The following is a 17,941-nucleotide window of genomic DNA, read 5'->3' on the forward strand; positions in this document are numbered from 1 at the left end:
TGGCTGGTGCCGGCGGAAGGATGTGGCCCCCATCCCACTGCCACCCGCTGTCCTCCTCGGTGATCCCATCCCCGTCTCACCCCGTGTGTCGGCGTGGAGAGGGAGCGGAGGGCACGGCGTGGGTCTCGCACACTTTATAAACGCTCCGCAGCCCCGGTCCGACCCCAGACCAACCCCACACTCACCGCCCGCGCCTGGGGCGTGCTCGCCCTGGGGACAAACCCAGGACAATTTCCCTGATGCCATAGGACACATCTGCTGGCAGCTCCGGTCTGCAGAGGCCCCGCAGCCCCTGCGCCCCCCGCGAGCTGTTCCCCGGGTGCCTGCCCAGCCCCTCTGCACAGCGGGGGGGCACGGAGACACCGGGGAGGGGAAGGGACCCCCTGGAAGCAAATCCTGCAGCCCTGAGAGCAGGACCCCACACCTGGGGTGGCTTTTTACAAGGGGGGGGGTCGGGCACAGCAGGCTGGGGGTGCATGCACACGGTCATTGGGGTGCCAGCAGCCCCCACTGACCCCACAGCAAGGTGCCTGCTCTGGAAGCAGATGGGGGAGATGGATGAGACCCCAGGAGCCCAGGGGGGGCAGGCAGGAGTGGGGACCCCCCGCCCAACTCCCTGCCATGCCCAGAGCTGGTCCCCAAGCAGGCACACCGCTGCGCCAGCCCCGCTGCAGCCTGCACCCTGCCCATTTTCATCCCTGTCCCAAAACGAGCCGCGGGCAGGCTGGGGCTCTCCGGTCCTGGTCCCCGCAAGCGGGGCTGCTCCATCGGGGTCCCCCCAGCCCCAGGCCGGGGTCAGCAGGACGCCGTGTCGCCGCCTCCTTCTGCCTCGGGGATGGGCTCCAGCGGGGCGCGCAGCCGGGAGGCCTCGGGCGAGGCCGAGCCGTTCCTGCCGATGCCGCAGGACTGCCCGGCGTTGTGGATCTGCCAGAGGTTGTCCAGCGCCTCCGCCTTGGCGTGCTTGAGGAGGTCGGCCTGGCCCTGCCACGGGGGAGAGGCTGTCAGGGGACGTGGCCGTGGGCGTGCGGGGTCCCAGCGTGCCACCTCCAGCCCCCGTTTGTGCCACGCAGCCACGGGCCCACGAGGGGCAGCGGGGAATTGCTGGGTACGGGCGCATCGCGGACCAGAAATGGCCCCAGAGCATCCCCCCAGTGCCAGTGCCCATGCTCTTGGCACAGTGGTGGTAAGGGATGGCGGTGGTGAGGGATGGCGGTGGTGATGGCCATGGCGCCGTCCCCCCCTCACCTTCAGGACGGTGATGTTCCAGGCGAAGCTCTCCAGCGCCTTCTGCAGCTTCCGTCCCCGCAGCCCCTCCTTGGCCTCGATGTGGTGCAGCTCCTTGTGGAAGTCCATGCCTGGGCACGGGGCACACGAGGGGGGGGGGCACGCTCAGGACCACGGGGTACGGGGACAGCCACCGCCCACGAGGGACGGGGACCGGCTGCCTTTCTCCCACGGCTGCCTGGGCTCCCCAGCGCATCGCTGGGCACCGCGGGTGGTCTCGGCAGCCCCGAGCCCCCTCCACTTGGGGAACGTGGTCCCAACACAGCCCCCACCAGCTCGCCACCACCCTCAGCCACAGCCCTTGGTGGGTTTGGATCCTGGGGGACGCAGGGGTCTGGATGTTCAGCAGTTACCCTGGGGGGCAGATGCACGGCTCCTGCACGCTGCAGCCCACCAAGGGGGGCACAGAGCGGGACCGCCGGGCCCCCCCCCCCATGCCGTAGCGCAGGCCCCCGCGCCGTGCACCGCATGATGTCCTCGTGAGCGGGTGCTATATTTACCCCTCCCTGACGCAGCACCGGCTCCGGGCCCACACGAGGGCTCCCACACACGCCTGCTCGCCCCCGTGCTGTCAATCAGCTCGCCCCCACCCCGCACCCCCAGCCCTGCCACCAGCACCCCCAGAACCACCCCCCCCCAAAGTACCCAAAGCCGTGCCGGGACCACTGGGGCTCATCCACGGCGCAGCCAAGGGTGTGAAAGCAGGGAGCAGCACCCGGGAACGGGGGTCAGGGTTGCAGCCCCCCAATGTGGGGGGGTCGGTAGCAGCAGCTGCACACCCCAAAGACCCCTGCCTTCAGGCAGGACAAGGGGCACGGGGGCAATGCCCACCCCCAGCAGCCCAACGGAGGGGCTCCTGTGGCCAAAGCGGTGCCGGCGGGCGCAGAGCCCACCCGCAGCCCCCCAGCCCCCCTCGCAGGCGCTCCCCCCTTCGCTGGCAGCGGCGGCGGAGCCGAAAGCCAAATGCTCGGTGAGGTTTCCGGGCTGCCGAGCCGCCAAGGAACAAACAGGGCTGCTGGCAGCGAGGCTGGCACCCGCTGGGGGTGGCAGAGCGGGGCCCCCTCCTTCCTCCCCGGCCCCTCCAGCTCCTGGCAGCTCTCCCAGCCCCGCGGGGTGCCCACACGAAGCACCGGGGCCGGCAGACCCCCGCAGACCCCGCAAGCATCCAAGGATGCCCTTACAGCACACGGGGTCCCAGTGCACCTTACCGGTGCGTACTGGGGGCACTGGGACACGCTGGGAGCGGGGCTGGGGTCCTGGGCAGCTGCGGGTGCAGGGGGCAGGATGGGACACAGGGAGGGTGCCCGGGGGGGGGACCGGGGCAGGCTGCCAGCAGCACCTGCCTGTGTGGGTTCAGCCATGTGTCTTTGAAGTCATAACATTCAGTTGCCACTTCTACCGTCAGCCCCAGTCTGTTATTTCTGATGCTAATTATATTCCGGCGTTTGGCAGCTAATGACTCTTCTCCGCTTCCTCATCAGCCTCCTCCGCTCCGCTCGCTCCCTCCCAGCCCTGCCCGCGCAGCCCCTGCAGCCGCACGTCCCCAGCAGTGCTCCCCCCGGGGGGGGGGACACAGCCCCTGCAGCCCCCCATCCCCAGCAGTGCTCCCCTGGGGCACGCAGCCCCTGCAGCTTCCCGCTCCCTGCCTTCTCTCCTTGCAGCGCATCCAGGACATGGGAAAAATGCAGAGCTGGACTCCCCCCCGACGGAAATCTCCCCCCACGCCAGCTGGGTGCTGACCTCCAGCTGCAGCAGGCACCCACCCGGGGCACCCCCACCTGCCCCCCTTGCCCCTCGCCAGGCACGGCAGCACGCTTGGCACTGCCCGTGCACGGATCCGGAGCCTGGTGTCAGACTGATCCGATCCCTGCGGGGACACACGTCCTCAGGGGGCTTGGAAGCACACACCCCCCCCCATTTCTGGCACCCCTGGAACATGCTCCAGCTCTGGGGTCACCCCCCCTGCACCCACCTGCCTGCTGCGCCTGGATGAGCTTGCTGTGCACCGCGTCGGCGGACTCGATCAGCGTCCGGCTGGTCTGGATCATCTGGGGACAGAGGGGCACCCTGAGGTGCTGAGCAGCCCCCCACCACCCCACATCCCACCCCACGCACCCCGCCTGCCGAGCGGATGGGGAGAAAAGGGGGCGGGGGGGGTCTGGCTGGGGGTCCCCCTGGCACGGTGCAGCCAGCGCCTGGCCGGCGGCCAGGTCCCCCTGCAACACAAAGGAAGGAAGCGGCTCCGGCTTCGGCTCTTAATGGGATTCCTCCCACCGGGCGGCCCCGCAGGATGCCCCGTGAGCCAGATGGGGTCTGCGGGGTCCCGGGTCTGCGGGGTCCTGGGTCTGCGGGGTCCCTCGGGGCATCTCCCAGCCAGTCCCCCCCTGCACCGCGATGGATCCAGTGATTTTGGGGGGACCCCATCCTGGGGCTGCCCCACGCACGCAGCTGTAGGCGAGGCAGGATGGTGCTGCTGGTGCTGCCGGCCCCGCTGAGCGGCCCCATCCCGCAGCTTACCGTCTCGTAGGCGGTGAGGACCTTGCGCAGCAGGTCGGGGATGGGGCCCTGCGCCTCCATGGCGGGGTACTGCTCTGCCAGGTTGAGGGTGACGCTGGGCGCGCTGTCGCTGTGCAGCAGCCACGCCGCCACCGTCAGGATGCACTGCTTCATGTTGGCGGCGGGCGTCAGGCCGCACAGCTCCTTGAAGGAGACCAACGCGTTCTGCGGGCAAAGACCGGCGTCAGGGGATGCGGAGCACCCCCAAGACCCCCCCCACACCAGCCCAGCACCATCCTCCTCCCCAAAAACCCGCGGTGCCTCTGCCGGGTCCGGTACCTGCACGTTCTCACGCAGGTCGGTGGCCTCCCGCAGGGGCTGGGTGGCCGTCCGGAAGACCTCATCGATGGCCTTGATGCCGGTGGCCTTGGTGGAGGTGTACTCCCGCACCCGGCGGCCCCGGCGCCCCGCCAGCCCCCGGCGGTGCCCCTTGCCCCCGCCGCGGCGGTCGGTGATGGCCACGTGCACGAAGAGGGTGGCGTGGGGCAAGGGCTCCCCGGCCAGAGACTGGAGGGGGACGTGGCGGTACCCGGGCTGCAGGCACTCGAAGGGGATGGTGTACTGGGCGATGAACTCGTCCCCGATGTAGTCGTCGTCCAGCACGACGAAGCGCAGCACGGCCAGCTCGGGGAGGTTGATCTGGAACTCCAGGCTCTCATCGAAGACGGGGTTGTCCCCGCTCTGCAGGGCCGTCTTGGTGCGGTGCTCGGCGCAGTCGGCCGGGATGCCGTGGATCTCAGCACAGACGTAGGGCTCCACCACCTCCCCCTTGGCCCCCGAGCCCTTGGGCTTGGGCAGGTTCTGCCCGCTGATGACCTTGAGGTGCAGGAGCTGGGCGGGCACCCCGGGCAAGGAGTCCTTGGCGTTGGCACTGAAGTAGGACACCTCCTCCCGCATGATGGCGGGGCGCAGGACGTAGCCGCAAGCCCCGTTCTGCCGGAACCAGCCCGCGTTCAGGTCCATCATGAGCCCCGGCGTCTGGTAGTTCATGGCCACCATCTGGCAGCCGCACTTCCAGAAGTCCTGCGGGTTCATGTTGCTGGCGTCGATGCGCATGGGGCTGGGGTAGACGCGGGAGAGGAACCGCTTGTTGTAGCTCACCAGCTCCGCCGGGCACTCGTTGGCGAAGCGGCCGGCCTCCACCTCGCTGAAGGAGCACATCTCCCAGTAGCGCTGCCCGCGCCGCGAGCTCTCGAAGTCCTGGAAGGGGACGGCCTGGCAGAGGCTCACCAGCTCCGAGAGCTCCCGGCTGAGCCGCGCTCGCCGCAGGCCCCCTCCCTCCGCCACCTCCCGGTCCTCCTGGCCCAGCCTCCGCGCCAGCTCCCAGCCTTCCTCCTCGTCCGACACCTCCCCTTCGCTGTCCTCGCAGCCAGGCGGCAGCTTCTTGCCCTTGATGAGGATGCGGCCCTTGAGCTGCTCCGGGGAGGGCAGGTAGGAGGCGGCGGGGTCGGGGGGCTCCAGGTAGAGCTTCTCGCCCAGCGTCTTGCGCAGGCACTGGGCGGCCAGGCGCTGCTGGGCGGCCGAGCAGCGCACCACCAGGCAGAGGATGAGGGGGTAGGCGGAGGCGGTGAAGGCGTGCTGGTCGATCAGCCCCACCACGGTGCGGAAGGGCACGCAGGAGGCCCCCGAGGGGCTGGTGTAGACCACAGGCTCGCCGTCAGGGCCGTCCCAGAGCACCAGCTCGATGCTGCGGCAGCCCAGCCCCAGGGCGCTGATGTAGCCGCTGATGTCCGAGCGGCCCCAGAAGTTGTCCTCCAGCAGGCAGGCGCTGTGGGCAGAGCTGATGTAGTAGTGCGAGAGGGGCTGCGCCATGTCCTGGCACACCTTGCGGTGCTGCGGGTCGAAGATGGAGCAGTCGGAGGAGAGCAGGTAGCGGGTGAAGCCGTCGATGGCCAGGTAGCCCTTCTCCCGGCCCTCCTTGGAGGGCTCGTACTTGCTGACGATCTCCAGGCACTTCTCCTCCGTCACCCCCTCCATGCCCTGCTCCACCTCCAGGAACATCAGCAGGTCCTTGAGGCCCAGGTACTCCTTGTTGCTGGAGAACTGCACCAGCAGGAAGAAGATCTCGGGGCGGGTGCAGAGCTCGCAGTACGCCTCCACGAAGAGGTCGCAGGCCACCTCCGCGCCGGGGCGCTCGCTGGCTTTCTGCAGCTCCTTGAACTTGAGCTCGATGGTGGACACCTTCATGCCCGGGTTGAGCGCTTTGATGAGCTGCACGGCCCGGGGCACGGGGATGCGGCCGGACTTCTCCAGGTCGGCGAGGTCAAAGACGGAGGAGATCCAGGAGGTCCGCAGGCTGGGGTGGCCGGTCCCCGGCGCCTCGGGCGTGTGCTTCCCGTAGGACACCAGGTACCGGAGCCCCATCACCCAGGCGCTCACCACATCGGCCGAGCTGGCCACCAAGTCCAGGGACTCGTAGTTGTCTCCGTAGATGATGGAGAAGGCGCACTCGTCGGGGAACTGGTCGGAGAGGCCGTTGCTGCGCAGGATGGGGGTCTTCTTGCCCACCCGCACCTCTTTCACCGACTTGATCTCAATCTTGGCCTTCTCCGAGTCCTTCTTGGAGGGCTCCCAGCGCACGGAGCGCATGTCGGCGTCCAGCACGAAGAAGCGGCTGTACATGCGGGAGTTGGAGCGCACCTTCTTCAGCTCGCAGCCCTCCAGCATGAAGGAGATGCAGGCGGCCGTGCTGTTGATCTTCCGGTCGTTGGGCATGGTGCTGAAGGAGACCGTCTTCTTCTTCTGCATGGGTCGCTGCCGAGAGCCGTCCTGCCGGGGGGGGGGAAGAGGGCAGAGCCATCAGAGCAACGCACCGTGCACCCACCGGTCCCCCTGGGATCCCCACCCCAGCTCCGATATGCAGCAAGGGGCCCTGGGGTGCCCCCGCATCGTGCAAAGCCCAGCCTGGTCCCCCTGAACCCTCTCCCCCCCCATCCCAAAGGCTGGGAGCCGGCTCCAGCCGGGGCCTCCCCCACTGCCAGGCTTATTTTAACTCCGTGTTCCTTCCTTCCTTCCTTCCTGCTCCCAGCCGTGAGCCGGATCCTTCCCCACCGCTCGCTCACCCTCCGGGGCACAGCCGTGCACAGGCACGGTCCCCATTGTCCTGGGGTCTGGGGACACGGGAGGGGAAAGGGCCTCCTGGCAGGACCCCCCCCGTGCCCACACCAGCCCCATGCCCCAGAGGGACACGCACCGTGGCCCCCCGTGCACCCTCGGGAGACCAACTCCAGGCAGCAGGGGAAAAAAGGCTCCCCCGAGGCAGGGAAGGGGAGACCCTTTTACCGAAAGGGTCGGAGGAGGTGGGGGTAGGGGGAACAGCAGGGCTGGGAGCATATTATGGGTTGGATTTCATTAAGTAGTGCAGCAGGGAGGAGGTTTAATCCACTACTTCAAGATTATGGTGAGTCACCTCTAATCTGGTGGTGCCTCCGGCACATGCAGGCTCTTCCCAGCTGCCAGGGCTTGGGGATGATGGGGTGTCCCCTCCGGCACCCTGAGAGCTTTCACACCTCCACGGCGCAGCTGTTGCAGCCTGGGCTAAGAGCCCAGGCACAGATTTCGTGGTGTTTCACCCCAAACGGTCTCCATTTACCCTTGTGGGGACAGGCAGCCAGCTCCAGCCACGGGTGCACAAGGCGCAATGCCCCAGGGAAGGGGAAACCGGCTCCAGCCCCCAGCCCCATTTTAGAGCTGGCTGGATGCTGCTGGGTCAGGGGGAGACACCACGCTGGGCGCATTGAGGGACCCAGCTCAGCCTCTGCGGGATGGGGAGGGCTCGGGTGGGAGATCCCCCTGGGACGGTCACCCCAGGGCTGAGCCGCCGTGCCGGGTGCGGAGGGTTCAGCAGCAGGCTGTGCCATCGCCAGCCCTGCGGGGACGGACGCGGCGGCCGAGCCATCTGCGCCGCCACCACGACGCTTCCTGCGAGCAGCAATCTGAGCGCGCCACTGCCTCGCGGCACCAGGCCCGGCCCCGCACCCGCCCCGCTCGCAGGGTGACCGCTGGCAGCGGGGAGCACGGGGCAGGACCCGCACCCGCACCCCTCCGTGCCCGCACCCCACCCCGGTGCGCACCCCACCCCTGCACCGGGCCCCAGAGCAGAAAACAGGAAATCCATCCGGAAAGGAAACGCGGGGCGGGGGGCCTGCTCGCACCCAGCGGCCGCCGGGACCTGCCTCCAGCTGTGCCGGAGCCTGCCCTCGCCCACCGCAGGCAGCCGAACCCACCCCTCCAGCACCGGCTCCGCTCCCACGGCCGGCGAGCCCTCGGCGTGCACCACGGGGTGCGATGCTCGAGCATCTCCCGGTGCCTCCTGCGGCTGAATGCGTTCACGCCTTGCCCCTGCAGCCCACTGGGTTCAGGCAGAGGGAGAAAAAAGCCGCTGCTCCCAGGCAGCCCGTTGTGCTGGCGTGCTCCAAGCTGGCTGACCCGGGGATGCTCGGCGAGGCACGGGTGCGAGCAGTGCAGGCAGAGCTCCCTGGGGTGCTAAGTAGGTCAGTAACAGAGGCAGGAGAACGCGGTGCCTGGAGCCGGGAGAGTCCCTGCCACTGCCCACGGGGAGCACGGAGGATCCCGGCTGCAGGCGCACGGCTCTGGAGTGGGGCATGGTGCACGCTGTGCTGCTGCTCACATCGCACCCATGCAGTCCTGCTCGGTGGAGGGGAGCTGCCAAATCCCACGCCGCCGGTGACGCTGCCCACCATGCCCTACCATGCCCACCATGCCCGCGCCGATGCCGAGTGCTGGCAGCCAGCTGGGCACGGACGGCACATCCTAACCCATCTCCCTGGACCCTGCCCAGCTCAGCGGCGTGTGCTCAGCACCACTTTAGCCAATTACCTCCCGTCATTAGTGCCCTGGCGAGCACGGCAGCCCTAATCCCAGCCGCCGCGTGACCCCGCTCGTTACCCAGCTAAACGAGCACACCGGGATGTGCCCATCGGGCCACGGACCTGCCGGGTATCCCCAGGGGGGGTCTCCACCAGCGCAGCGGCTTCTGATGGTAGGAAATAGAGAAACCGAAAGCCTCTGGGGCTGAGGTGCCTTGGAAGGAGCTGCAGCTCTGCTGCCTGGCGGAGGGGAGCAGGACGCCTTGTCCCTACGGGACTGTTCCTGGGTCTGGCTGGGACACGCCGCAGCCACGTCCCGCGCGCCGGTTCTCCCCGCTGCCCCAGTCCCGGAGGCAGAGCAGGGATGTGGGCAGGCAGCAGCGGAGCGGAGGCAGCGGGAGGCCAGGCACAGCCAGGGCTTTTCTACAGTCATTTGTTCCCTGCCAAGAAGACAGAGAGTGACACATTCACTCCCCGCGGCACCAGCTGCCGCTACCCAGCGAGGGGCTGCTGGAGCCCGGGCCCCATGCGGAGGGACCGGCACTGCTCCTGGGGCTCGGGCAGGAAGGGGATGGCCCCACTCATGGGGGGCAGGACAGCAGGGTGCTGGGGAAGGGCCACATCCTGCGGTGGGGAGGAACAGACCCGGTACCCCTCAGTCCCCCACCAGCATCCTCCCTACTCACCAGCCCCCCAAACTCTTCTGCTTCCAGCCTGGAGAAGAAAGCATGGAACAGGTCCTCCAGCCAGGACGCAGGGACAGCAGCCTCCCTGCTCTCCGTCCCCCACAAAGCCGCTCTCTGCAGTCCCATCGCTGCACAGGGCCAGCTCCAGCACCACCCCGTACTGGTCCTGAGCTCCCCCGGCCCCAGCACAGCCGCTGATTCTACTTTCAGATTCACTCCTCCAGCCTTTTCTGGAAATCCCATAAAATAACAGAGCCTGCAGCTCTTCCCACATGTGCTTCCACTTAGTCACCAGCCGGTCTCTGCCCGTCCTGCTGCCCCACAGCCCGCAATCTGTGCCCTTGGTCCAAGCTGGGGGCACAGAGCCCCCCCCCCCAACCCTGCGTGGGCACAGAGTGGGGACAGCAAGCTGTGACACCAGGGCAGAGCCCTGCAGCATGGCAACAGCCTCAGCATCCCCCAGGGATTTGGGGCCAAACAGCTGCTCCCCAGGTCCTGCCAAGCACAGCCCCTGGGGGCAAGGACACGGGGTTCTGTGGGAACCCAGACCTCCTGGGGGGCCCCAGGGACCCTTCTCGATGCCACCACCCTCTCGCCAGCTGCTGTGCAGAGCCCTGGATGGGGTTTTGGGGAGGCAGCAGCTCCCCGCTGACCGCCCCCATGAGCTGGGGCAGAGCCAGGCCTTTGGGGTCCCTGCTGCTGGGTGGGGGGCTGGCGGAGGACAGGCTGTCCCCTGTCCCTGCTGAGGGATGCAGGAGCCTCTCTGGGGACACGAGCAGGACTGCCGTGTCCAAATGGGGATGGTAGAGGAGGGCAAGTGGCTGGTGCCCACACAGTCCCACGGGCAGCGTGCCCACCTCGCTGTCCCCACAGCCTCACCCAAGAGAGGAGCTCAGCCCGGTCGGGGTCTAAGGCACAGCCCCAGGAACTCAGAGCTGTGGGATCCAGCACCACGGAGAGGTGGGGACCTGCAGCAGGGAAAGCCCAAGCCCGGAGGGTCTCGGAGATGTGTGATGGACCAGAAGAGGCTGGGGGACACCGTCCCACATTGGCATCCTCCACCGCCAGCACCCTCAACCACTGGCACTTGCTCTGGGCCACCCGACCTTCCCCTAAGGCCAAATCCTGCGGTGATGCACAGCAGGGACGGGGGGATGCACCCAGCCAAGAGGCAAGCTAAGGGGAGCAGCAGCCCTGGCACATTTGCCTCCAGCTTGCACAGCACCCTGCAGCCTCTCCCGGTAGCTGAGCCTGGGCTGCAGGGGGGGGGGACAGGAGACCCCACGAGGTCCCCGAGCACACACGGCACACCGGCACGGGCCTTTGTGGCTGCAGGAGCCCAGGGAGGTCCCCTCGGCATCCCGGTGTGGGGCACAGCCCAGCCACCCCGCAGCGGTTTGCAGCAGGAGCCCAGCCAGGGGCAGGGGGTCCCCAAAGGCACCCGACGCCCCCCGCCCAGGTCTCTGGGGCACGAGGCCAGGGCCAGGCGGGCAGCACGGGAACAGCCCCCACGCGGGGTATTAATAGTACCGGAGCTCTACCGGCTTAAAATAGGCTGCCAGGAGTGGGGAGGCGGGTCCCGGGCGGACGCGACCTATTGTGTCAGCGAGCAACGCCGACGTAAGCACAATTAGGGGGGCTGATTTAGAAAAAACACACGCGCGACCCCCCCCTGCCCACCGGCATGGGGGAGCCCGGGGACCCCCCCCAGACCCACAGCACCCTTGGTCCCCCCACCCAGCCGTGGCTCGGCTCTCGGGAGGTCACGGGAGCTGGGCCCGAGGCTCGATGCAAGGGAACGCAGGAAGATGCTCAGGAGCACGCAGCACCCATGGGTGCCCCCACGCAGGAGGGGGTGATGCTGGGGTGCGATGCCCATCGCAGGGGCAGCGTGGCCGTGCAGGGAGCCCACGGGGGGGGCTACGTGGGGGCGATTCCCAGCCGGGCACGGAGAACAGGCCTGGCCTGGGGAGCGCACAAAGGGGTTTGCCCTTGGGGGACCCAGGCTGCCGGCAGGGCGAGGGAACGCGGTGCCAGCGCTGGTGGGAGCAGCACCCAGCACTGCACCAGCACCCAGCTGGGCGGCATCCCCGGCCCTACGCACCCACCGGCCGGGGGAACCGGGGGCAGCGGCTCCCCGCCACCGCCCCTGGACCCCCAGGGATGTTGGGAGGGGGCGCTCAGAGGGCACCGGGGGCTGCGGGAACCGGCACAGAACCGGCTCCGGGGAACCTCTGCTCGCTCCGGCCGGGCTGGGCTCCGAAGCACCGAGCCCCGCGCAGGTACCGGCCGGTGCCGGGGGCTGGGGAGGGGGGCGAGCAACCGGGGCATCCCGGTGTGTGTGTGTGTGGGGGGGGGGGGGTTGAACCGGGAGGAACCGAGAGGGCTCGGGGCAGGGCGCGGGCTCTCACCTTCATGATGCTGGCGCGGGGCGCGGCGGGCGCGGGGCTCCGCTCCACCGAGTCCTCGCGGCTGCTGCTGCCCGAGCCCGAACCGGGGCTGCCGCCGCCGCCGCCGCCGCCGCTGCGGGGCCCGTTGGGCAGCGGCACGGCGGGGCGGGGCGAGCCCGGCGGCGGGGCGCCCCGGGGCCCCTCCGCCATCCCCGCCGCACCAGGGCAGCGGCCGCCGCGGGGCCCCGGGCGCCCCGGTGCCTGCGCCCGCCGCCGCCGCCGCCGCCGCTGCTGCTGCTGCGGGCTCGGTGGCGGAGCGGGAGGGAGGCGGGGACGGGCCGGGGCCGGGGCCGGGGCCGGGGGCGGAGACGGAGACGGCGCGGTTCCCCCCCCCAACCTCTTCCTCCTCCTCCTCCTCCTCCTCCTCGTCCTGCCCGCCCCGGGCTGCAGCGGTGCACGGCGGGGAGCGGGGCCGGGCACCGGGCACCGGCATCCCCAGGGCCTCCGCCCAGCGCTGCAGCGCGTGGTCTTGGTGGCCGCCCCAAAGCGCCGGGCCCCCGGCCAAGCCTGCACCCGGCAGCTTGGTCCTAAATGAGCCTGCAGCCTGGTACCTAAAGCCAGCCTGCAGCCTCGTGCCCAAAGCCACCCCGGCATCCTGCAGCCTGGTACCCAAAGCCAGCCCGGTGCCCAAACCCAGCCCACATCTTGCAGCCTGGTGCTCAAATCGATCTTGCACCCTGCAGCCTGGCACCCAAACCCAGCCCGAATCTTGCAGCCTGGTGCTCAGGTTGGTCTTGCACCCGGCAGCCTGGTACCTGAAAGGAGCTTGCACCCTGGCATCCTGCAGCCTGGTACCCAAAGCCAGCCTGGTACCTAAACCAAGCCTGCAGCCTGCAGCCCAGTACCCAAAGCCAGCCCGCATCTTGCGGCCTGGTGCTCAGACAGACCTTGCATCCTGCAGCCTTGTACCTGAAACCTTGCACCCCGGCATCCTGCAGCCCAGTACCCAAACCCAGCCCGGTGCCCCAACCCAGCCCATATCTTGCAGCCTGGTGCTCAAATCAACCTTGCGCCCTGCAGCCTGGTACCTGAAAGGAGCTCGCACCCTAGCATCCTACAGCCCGGCACCCAAACCCAGCCTGGCATCCTGCAGACTGGTACCCAAACCCAGCCTGCATCTTGCAGCCTGGTGCTCAGATCAACCTTGCACCCTGCACCCTGGCGCCCAAACCCAGCCCACACCCTGCAGCCTGGTGCTCCGATCGACCTGGCGCCCTGCAGCCTGGTGCCTGAAACAACCTCACACCCTGCAGCTCGGTGCAATGCCTGGCCCAACGCCCTGCTCGTCCAAGCAGGGGGGCTCGAGGCTTTGCCGCAGGGCACAGCGGGGTCCCCAGGAAGGGCTGTGGGCGTGCACGGCACAGGCAGCGGGATGAGCAGCGCCGCGGGGCTCCCCAGGCTGTGTGCTGCTGTACAGCTCTCTGCCAGCACCAGGGAGCCGGGAGCACCCCAGGGACCTGCCAGAGCCCAGCTTCACCCCTCTGGCCTTTATCCAGCACCCACCAACCCTGCTTTCCACCAACCCCCAGCTCTGCCAGCACCAGGCGAACCTGATGCACGCTGGCCCAGCACCAGTGTCCCCGCTAGGACAGCAACCCCAAACCCTCCCCGGCCACACCATTTCTCCCCTGCTTGCAACAGGAATTCTGCTCCAGGCTTTTCTTCCAGCAGGGGATGGGAGGGAAGGGGCCTTTGCATGATTCTCATCCCTGGCAGGGAGGCTTTGGCTGCACCATGGGGGATGCTTCATGCGTGCCTTGTTTAAGACAATGTCTTTTGCCAGAGGCCCTGCTCGCCCCCACCCCAGTAACAGCTGCCTGCACAGCAGGTCCCCTAAGCATCACGGCTCAGTAGCCCTTAAAATAAACCTTAGCGAGCAGGAGAAAGGACCAGTCCCCGCCACGTGTCCCCACCAGACACTCCCAGAGCCCCAGGACAGACGCTGAACTGGTTAAATATTCATGGCCGACCCTTCCCCAGGACCAAGAGCAAGCAACAATGGCGACTTCTCCTCAAAGCGGATAGTCGGGGTCGTCATCAAGACTCTCTTAATGAGGATTAAAAACATATTAAAAAAGAAAATCAATCCCAGAGCGCTGCCCTTTGTTTATATTTGAGAGATAATCCTCCTTTATTTTGCTTCTGTTCTTTACAAAACGCTAAAAAAGCCCTTCCTGGAGCTGATTGTTCCCGAAGCAACGGACACAGCTGGAGCCCGGCGGAGGGGCTGCTCCACGGCAGCAGCTCCTGCGGCCACCGCGTGCCCTGCCTGGGACATCCATGCCAGGGGGCAAAATGCCACCGGGCCCCGAGGCCGCCAGCTCCTGGGGAGTTTTCTGCTGTCACCCGTGCTGGCCACGGGCTGTGAGCACCGAGGTGACCCTCAGGAAAGCCTCAGAAAAGCTCTGAGGGTGGTGGTGGGCACTGCCAAGGCACTGAGCAGAGTAGGGACCAAGCCTGGCACATCCAGAAAGCCCCTGGTGATGCTCGCCCATGCCCACGGTTCCCCTCCGTGCCCCCAAAAAGTCCTGGGAAGGGCCAGCAGCGGGCTCCAGAGGTGTGGGAGCAGGCACATGGTTGAGCTCGCTGCCTCCATCTGCTCTGCTCAGCCAAACCCCGCGGGGCTGGGTGCCCTCGCCCCCGCTAGGGAGGCACCCTGGCCCCGATCCCTCCCTGGAAGGCACACACCAAGCAAACCCCGGCGGCGAGCGGGCTGCTTTTAGGAGATAACGGTGCTCTGGATGACGGCCAGCAGCCGCTCCTCCCGCAGGACCCTGGGCATGGGGACGGGGGAGCCCAGGGCCTCCCGCAGCTGGGCGAAAGCCCCGGCCCCCACCAGGTGCAGGCGCAGGGGCCCGATGCTGCCCTTGAAGCGGAACGATTTGTAGACGGGGAAATCCTCCTGCAGGCAGTGGTCCAGCTGCAGAGAGACAGGGAGGAGGCCCTCACAGGTCCTAAAACCGTTTTCCCTACAGAGCAGCTGCCACCCACCACAACACCCAGCACCCCCAGGCTCCCTGCTCCAGGGAAGGAGCCCCTTTGCCAAAAGTCCTCCTGCACAGCCATACCCACGTCCCCCCCTCCTGCGTGCAGCAGCCCCACGGGCACTGCCTGCGGGCTCCTGCAGCCAGCACAGCCCAGCAAAGCCGATCCCAAGGTGCCCAGGCTGCCGGCGAGCACTGCCACCGCGTGGCTGCGGGGCTGGCAGGGGGCAGGCAGGGAGCAGGCAGCAGGATCTGCAACCTGCCTGCAGCCAGCAGACCCCCCCAAAACCCCGAGCCCCCCCCTTACCTTGTAGCGCTGCCCCTCCGACAGGTCCCTCAGGCCCCGCAGCTCCACGAACACCTCGTAATGGGGGGCGCAGACCCCCGAGGAGGCGCCTGCAGCAGTGCCACGAGCGCGTTAAAGCCGCCAGCAGCCCCCAGCTCGGCTCGGGTGGTGCTGGCTGCGCTTTGGGGTGACCGGTGGGGCGTTTTGGGGGTGACTCACCCAGCAGGGAGCTCTCCACGCAGACGTAGTCGATCAGGCGAGCGCCCGGCCACATGCCCACGGCGCGGCACAGGCTCCGGCAGAAGCGCTCCTCGGGGATGCTCTCGCCCCGCACGCTCAGCACCTGGCTCTCCCTGCCGGTGTGGGCACGGGTGGGTGCCCCGTGCCGGGGGTGCCGCCAGCACCTGCCCCGCACAGAGCCCCCCCACGGCGAGGGATGAGGGTCTGGGGTGTCCTCACCTGCGCACGGGCTCCACCACGGGACACTGCTTGTTGAAGCCGGCCACCCTCAGCACCTCTCCGGCACGGCACCTGCGCAGGCACAGGGAGCATGAGGCCGGCGGGGGGTGGCGCAGGGCGTGCAGCCCCCCTGGAGCACGGCAGTAGGGAGGCACCTGTACTCCCCGGGCCGGGCGGTCAGAACCAGCCTGTACTCCCGTCCCTCCCAGAGCTCGCCCAGCAGCACCGTCTGCTGCTCCTCCTCTTCCTCGGCCGGGCAGGGCAGGAACTCGCAGAAAGCCCAGTTGGGGCACAGCAAGAAGCGGGGCTCTGGCTCCTCCGGCCATAAGTTGACACCGAGCAGAGCTGGACAGAGGGCAGCACCGGTCAGTGTGAGCCCCCCCCCCAGGCCCTCCCTTCTCACCCCCTCCAAGAAGAGACCAAGGCACGGCTGTTTTTTTGGAGAGCTGAGAGGCCTCTGCGGGGCGGGATACTGCACGCAGCGAGGCACCCACCTCTGCTGGGCTTCGCGCTGCCATACGACAGGGGTCCCCCCACCCGCGCCTCCACGGGGACAGCCCTGCTCGGGCCGCACTCACCTCCTGCCGCCCGGTAGAAGGGGCAGTACAAAGGCAGCCCCCTGCACTCGGCCTGGCGCAGGGCGTCGCAGTAGAGCCGCTCCCCGCCGTGCGCCGTCCCCACCACCACCACCTGCAGCTGCGGCCACAGGCGCTGCACGATGCCCTCGAAGCCCCGGGCGCACTCAGCCCGCAGCTCGGCCGCCCGGGCGGCGTCAGGGACCAGCAGCGCCTGCAGCCGGCCCCGCAAATCTTCGGGCAGCCCGTTTTGGGGGCTCAACCTGCCCAGCGCCAGGTCCTGGGCCAGCTGGGGCCAGCCGGAGCGCAGCGCAGCCAGCGCATCGTGCAGCTCGGAGGCCAGCCCGGCCTCCAGCACCCGCAGGGAGCGCGCCCGCAGGGCGAAAAGCAGCTGCACCCGCAGGGCTGCCGTCCGCGAGGGCAAAGCCCCCGCCTCGGGGGGCGCGCAGTACAGGGTGGGCAGGGGCCAGCCCGCCGGGGCGCGGGGGCGAGCGGGCGCCCAGCTGAGCAGCGCGGTGCTGCGGGGGGCCAGCGCCTGCAGGAAGGCGGCGTGGAGGACGTCCAGGTAGAGCAGGGACCCCTGCGTGGGGAAGAGAGGCGAGGGATGCAGGGTGCTGGGCACCGTTTGGGGTGCCGTGGCGCTCCCCTTAGCAGCCCGGCTGCCCCCCTTACCTGCAGCGGGGGCTCGCAGGCCCAGCAGCACCGGAGCAAAGCCCAGAGGCTGAGCGGCGGCACCGTGTCCCCCTGCTCCCCATCGGCGCAGCCCCCCGTTAGGGGGTGACGCTCCCGAAAATCATCCGACCCTGCGAACAGACGGGGCGGGCTGAGACGCGCATCCCGCAACACCCCCCCCCCCCCCCCCAAAAAAAAAAAAAAAAAAAACAAACAACTCCCCTCCGCTTGTTAACACCCCCCCCCCCCCCCAACCCACCGCGGCCCTCCCCGGGCTCACCCTGGGCCGTGCCGGGGGGCAGCAGCCCCCGCAGCCGCCGCTCCTGGCTGTGGCGCACGTCGGTGCCCAGCACCTCCAGGCGGCGCCGGTGCCACCGAGCGGCGCGGCGGAGCGCGGCCGCGAGCAGCCGGGGGGGCAGCGGGGGGGGCCCGGGCAGCACCGCGCACACGGCCACGGCCACGGCCACGGCCACCGCCAGCAGCAACCCGGTAGCCACCGGCAGCAGCATCCCGGGGGCCACCGGCACAAGCATCCCGGGGGCCGTCGCCAGCAGCATCCCCGGGACCACCGGCAGCAGCATCCCGGGGGCGCGGCGCAACCGGAGACCCCCCCCCCAGCACCGCCCCGCCGCCCCCGGGACCCCCGCCCCTTTTCGCTGTCCTTTCTCCCCCACCCCCCCCCCCCCCGCCCCGTACCGGACCCGTTAGCACCGGGTCCGTCCCCCCCCCTCCCCGGTGTTTTCCGGCTCCGGCAGAAATGACGGGCAATGAGCGCGACCGGTCCCGCCCGCTGAGCGCCCCCCCCGCGGGGAAATGAGCGCAGGGCGGCTCCGCCTCCGCGTTAAATTACGGGGTTTATTTCCTTTTGTTCGCTCCTTTCTACAAATTAAAAAATAAAGTAAAATTTAAAAAAAAAAAAAGGCACAGCCCCGGCCCCAGCCTCCCGCAAGGCCCTGCTCCCCCCCCCCCCAAACCCCCCAACGCAGGCAGAGAAATAAATCGCGGATAAAAAAACAAAAGCAAACCCCTCCCGCCCTCCAAACCTTGGCAAGAAACGGCTCCTTTGCTTTAAAAAATAATAAAATACTGCAATTCGTTTTGCTTTGCTTTGCCCCCGGGAAAATGCCCCCCAGCCCCCCCCCCCATACCCTCACCTGGGG

The 17,941-nt window shown here is 68.6% G+C and overlaps 2 protein-coding genes across 4 annotated transcripts; both read right to left on the reverse strand.

Moving 5' to 3' along the window:
- Positions 1-118: 118 nt before the first annotated feature.
- LOC121059615 (inactive phospholipase C-like protein 2) lies at positions 119-11,955 on the reverse strand. Of its 3 annotated transcripts, none has more exons than XM_040536559.1 (6): positions 11,767-11,955; positions 4,120-6,609; positions 3,802-4,005; positions 3,257-3,332; positions 1,246-1,355; positions 119-981 (listed from the first exon to the last, which is right to left on the reverse strand). In XM_040536559.1, the coding sequence occupies exons 1-6, from the start codon at positions 11,953-11,955 to the stop codon at positions 796-798; spliced, it is 3,255 nt and encodes a 1,084-aa protein (XP_040392493.1). In that variant the 3' UTR covers positions 119-795. The 3 variants fall into 3 exon arrangements, with proteins under 3 accessions (XP_040392493.1, XP_040392494.1, XP_040392492.1); XM_040536560.1 differs by lacking the exon at positions 11,767-11,955 and adding an exon at positions 10,238-10,379 and having other exon boundaries at positions 4,120-6,612; XM_040536558.1 differs by lacking the exon at positions 11,767-11,955 and adding an exon at positions 9,356-9,512.
- Positions 11,956-13,907: 1,952 nt separating this feature from the next.
- Positions 13,908-17,418, reverse strand: GHDC (GH3 domain containing). Its single transcript, XM_040536738.1, has 8 exons — positions 17,062-17,418; positions 16,782-16,912; positions 16,113-16,689; positions 15,690-15,879; positions 15,535-15,606; positions 15,295-15,428; positions 15,097-15,185; positions 13,908-14,725 (listed from the first exon to the last, which is right to left on the reverse strand). The coding sequence occupies exons 1-8, from the start codon at positions 17,360-17,362 to the stop codon at positions 14,525-14,527; spliced, it is 1,695 nt and encodes a 564-aa protein (XP_040392672.1). The 5' UTR covers positions 17,363-17,418; the 3' UTR covers positions 13,908-14,524.
- Positions 17,419-17,941: the final 523 nt, after the last annotated feature.

The sequence above is a fragment of the Cygnus olor genome, chromosome 25 (assembly GCF_009769625.2).
Source record: "Cygnus olor isolate bCygOlo1 chromosome 25, bCygOlo1.pri.v2, whole genome shotgun sequence".
Classification (NCBI taxonomy): Eukaryota; Metazoa; Chordata; class Aves; order Anseriformes; family Anatidae; genus Cygnus; species Cygnus olor.

Coding starts and splice junctions, on each gene's coding strand:
- LOC121059615 (XM_040536559.1), bottom strand. CDS start 11,955: ATGGCGGAGGGGCCCCGGGGCGCCCCGCCGCCGGGCTCGCCCCGCCCC. Junction 6,610..11,766: donor CCCGCGCCAGCATCATGAAG/GTGAGAGCCCGC, acceptor CCCCCCCGGCAG/GACGGCTCTCGGCAGCGACC. Junction 1,356..3,256: donor CATCCAGGCGCAGCAGGCAG/GTGGGTGCAGGG, acceptor CCCCGTGCCCAG/GCATGGACTTCCACAAGGAG.
- GHDC (XM_040536738.1), bottom strand. CDS start 17,362: ATGCTGCTGCCGGTGGTCCCGGGGATGCTGCTGGCGACGGCCCCCGGG. Junction 15,607..15,689: donor GCCCGGCCCGGGGAGTACAG/GTGCCTCCCTAC, acceptor GTGCCTGCGCAG/GTGCCGTGCCGGAGAGGTGC. Junction 15,186..15,294: donor CGTGGAGAGCTCCCTGCTGG/GTGAGTCACCCC, acceptor GCACTGCTGCAG/GCGCCTCCTCGGGGGTCTGC.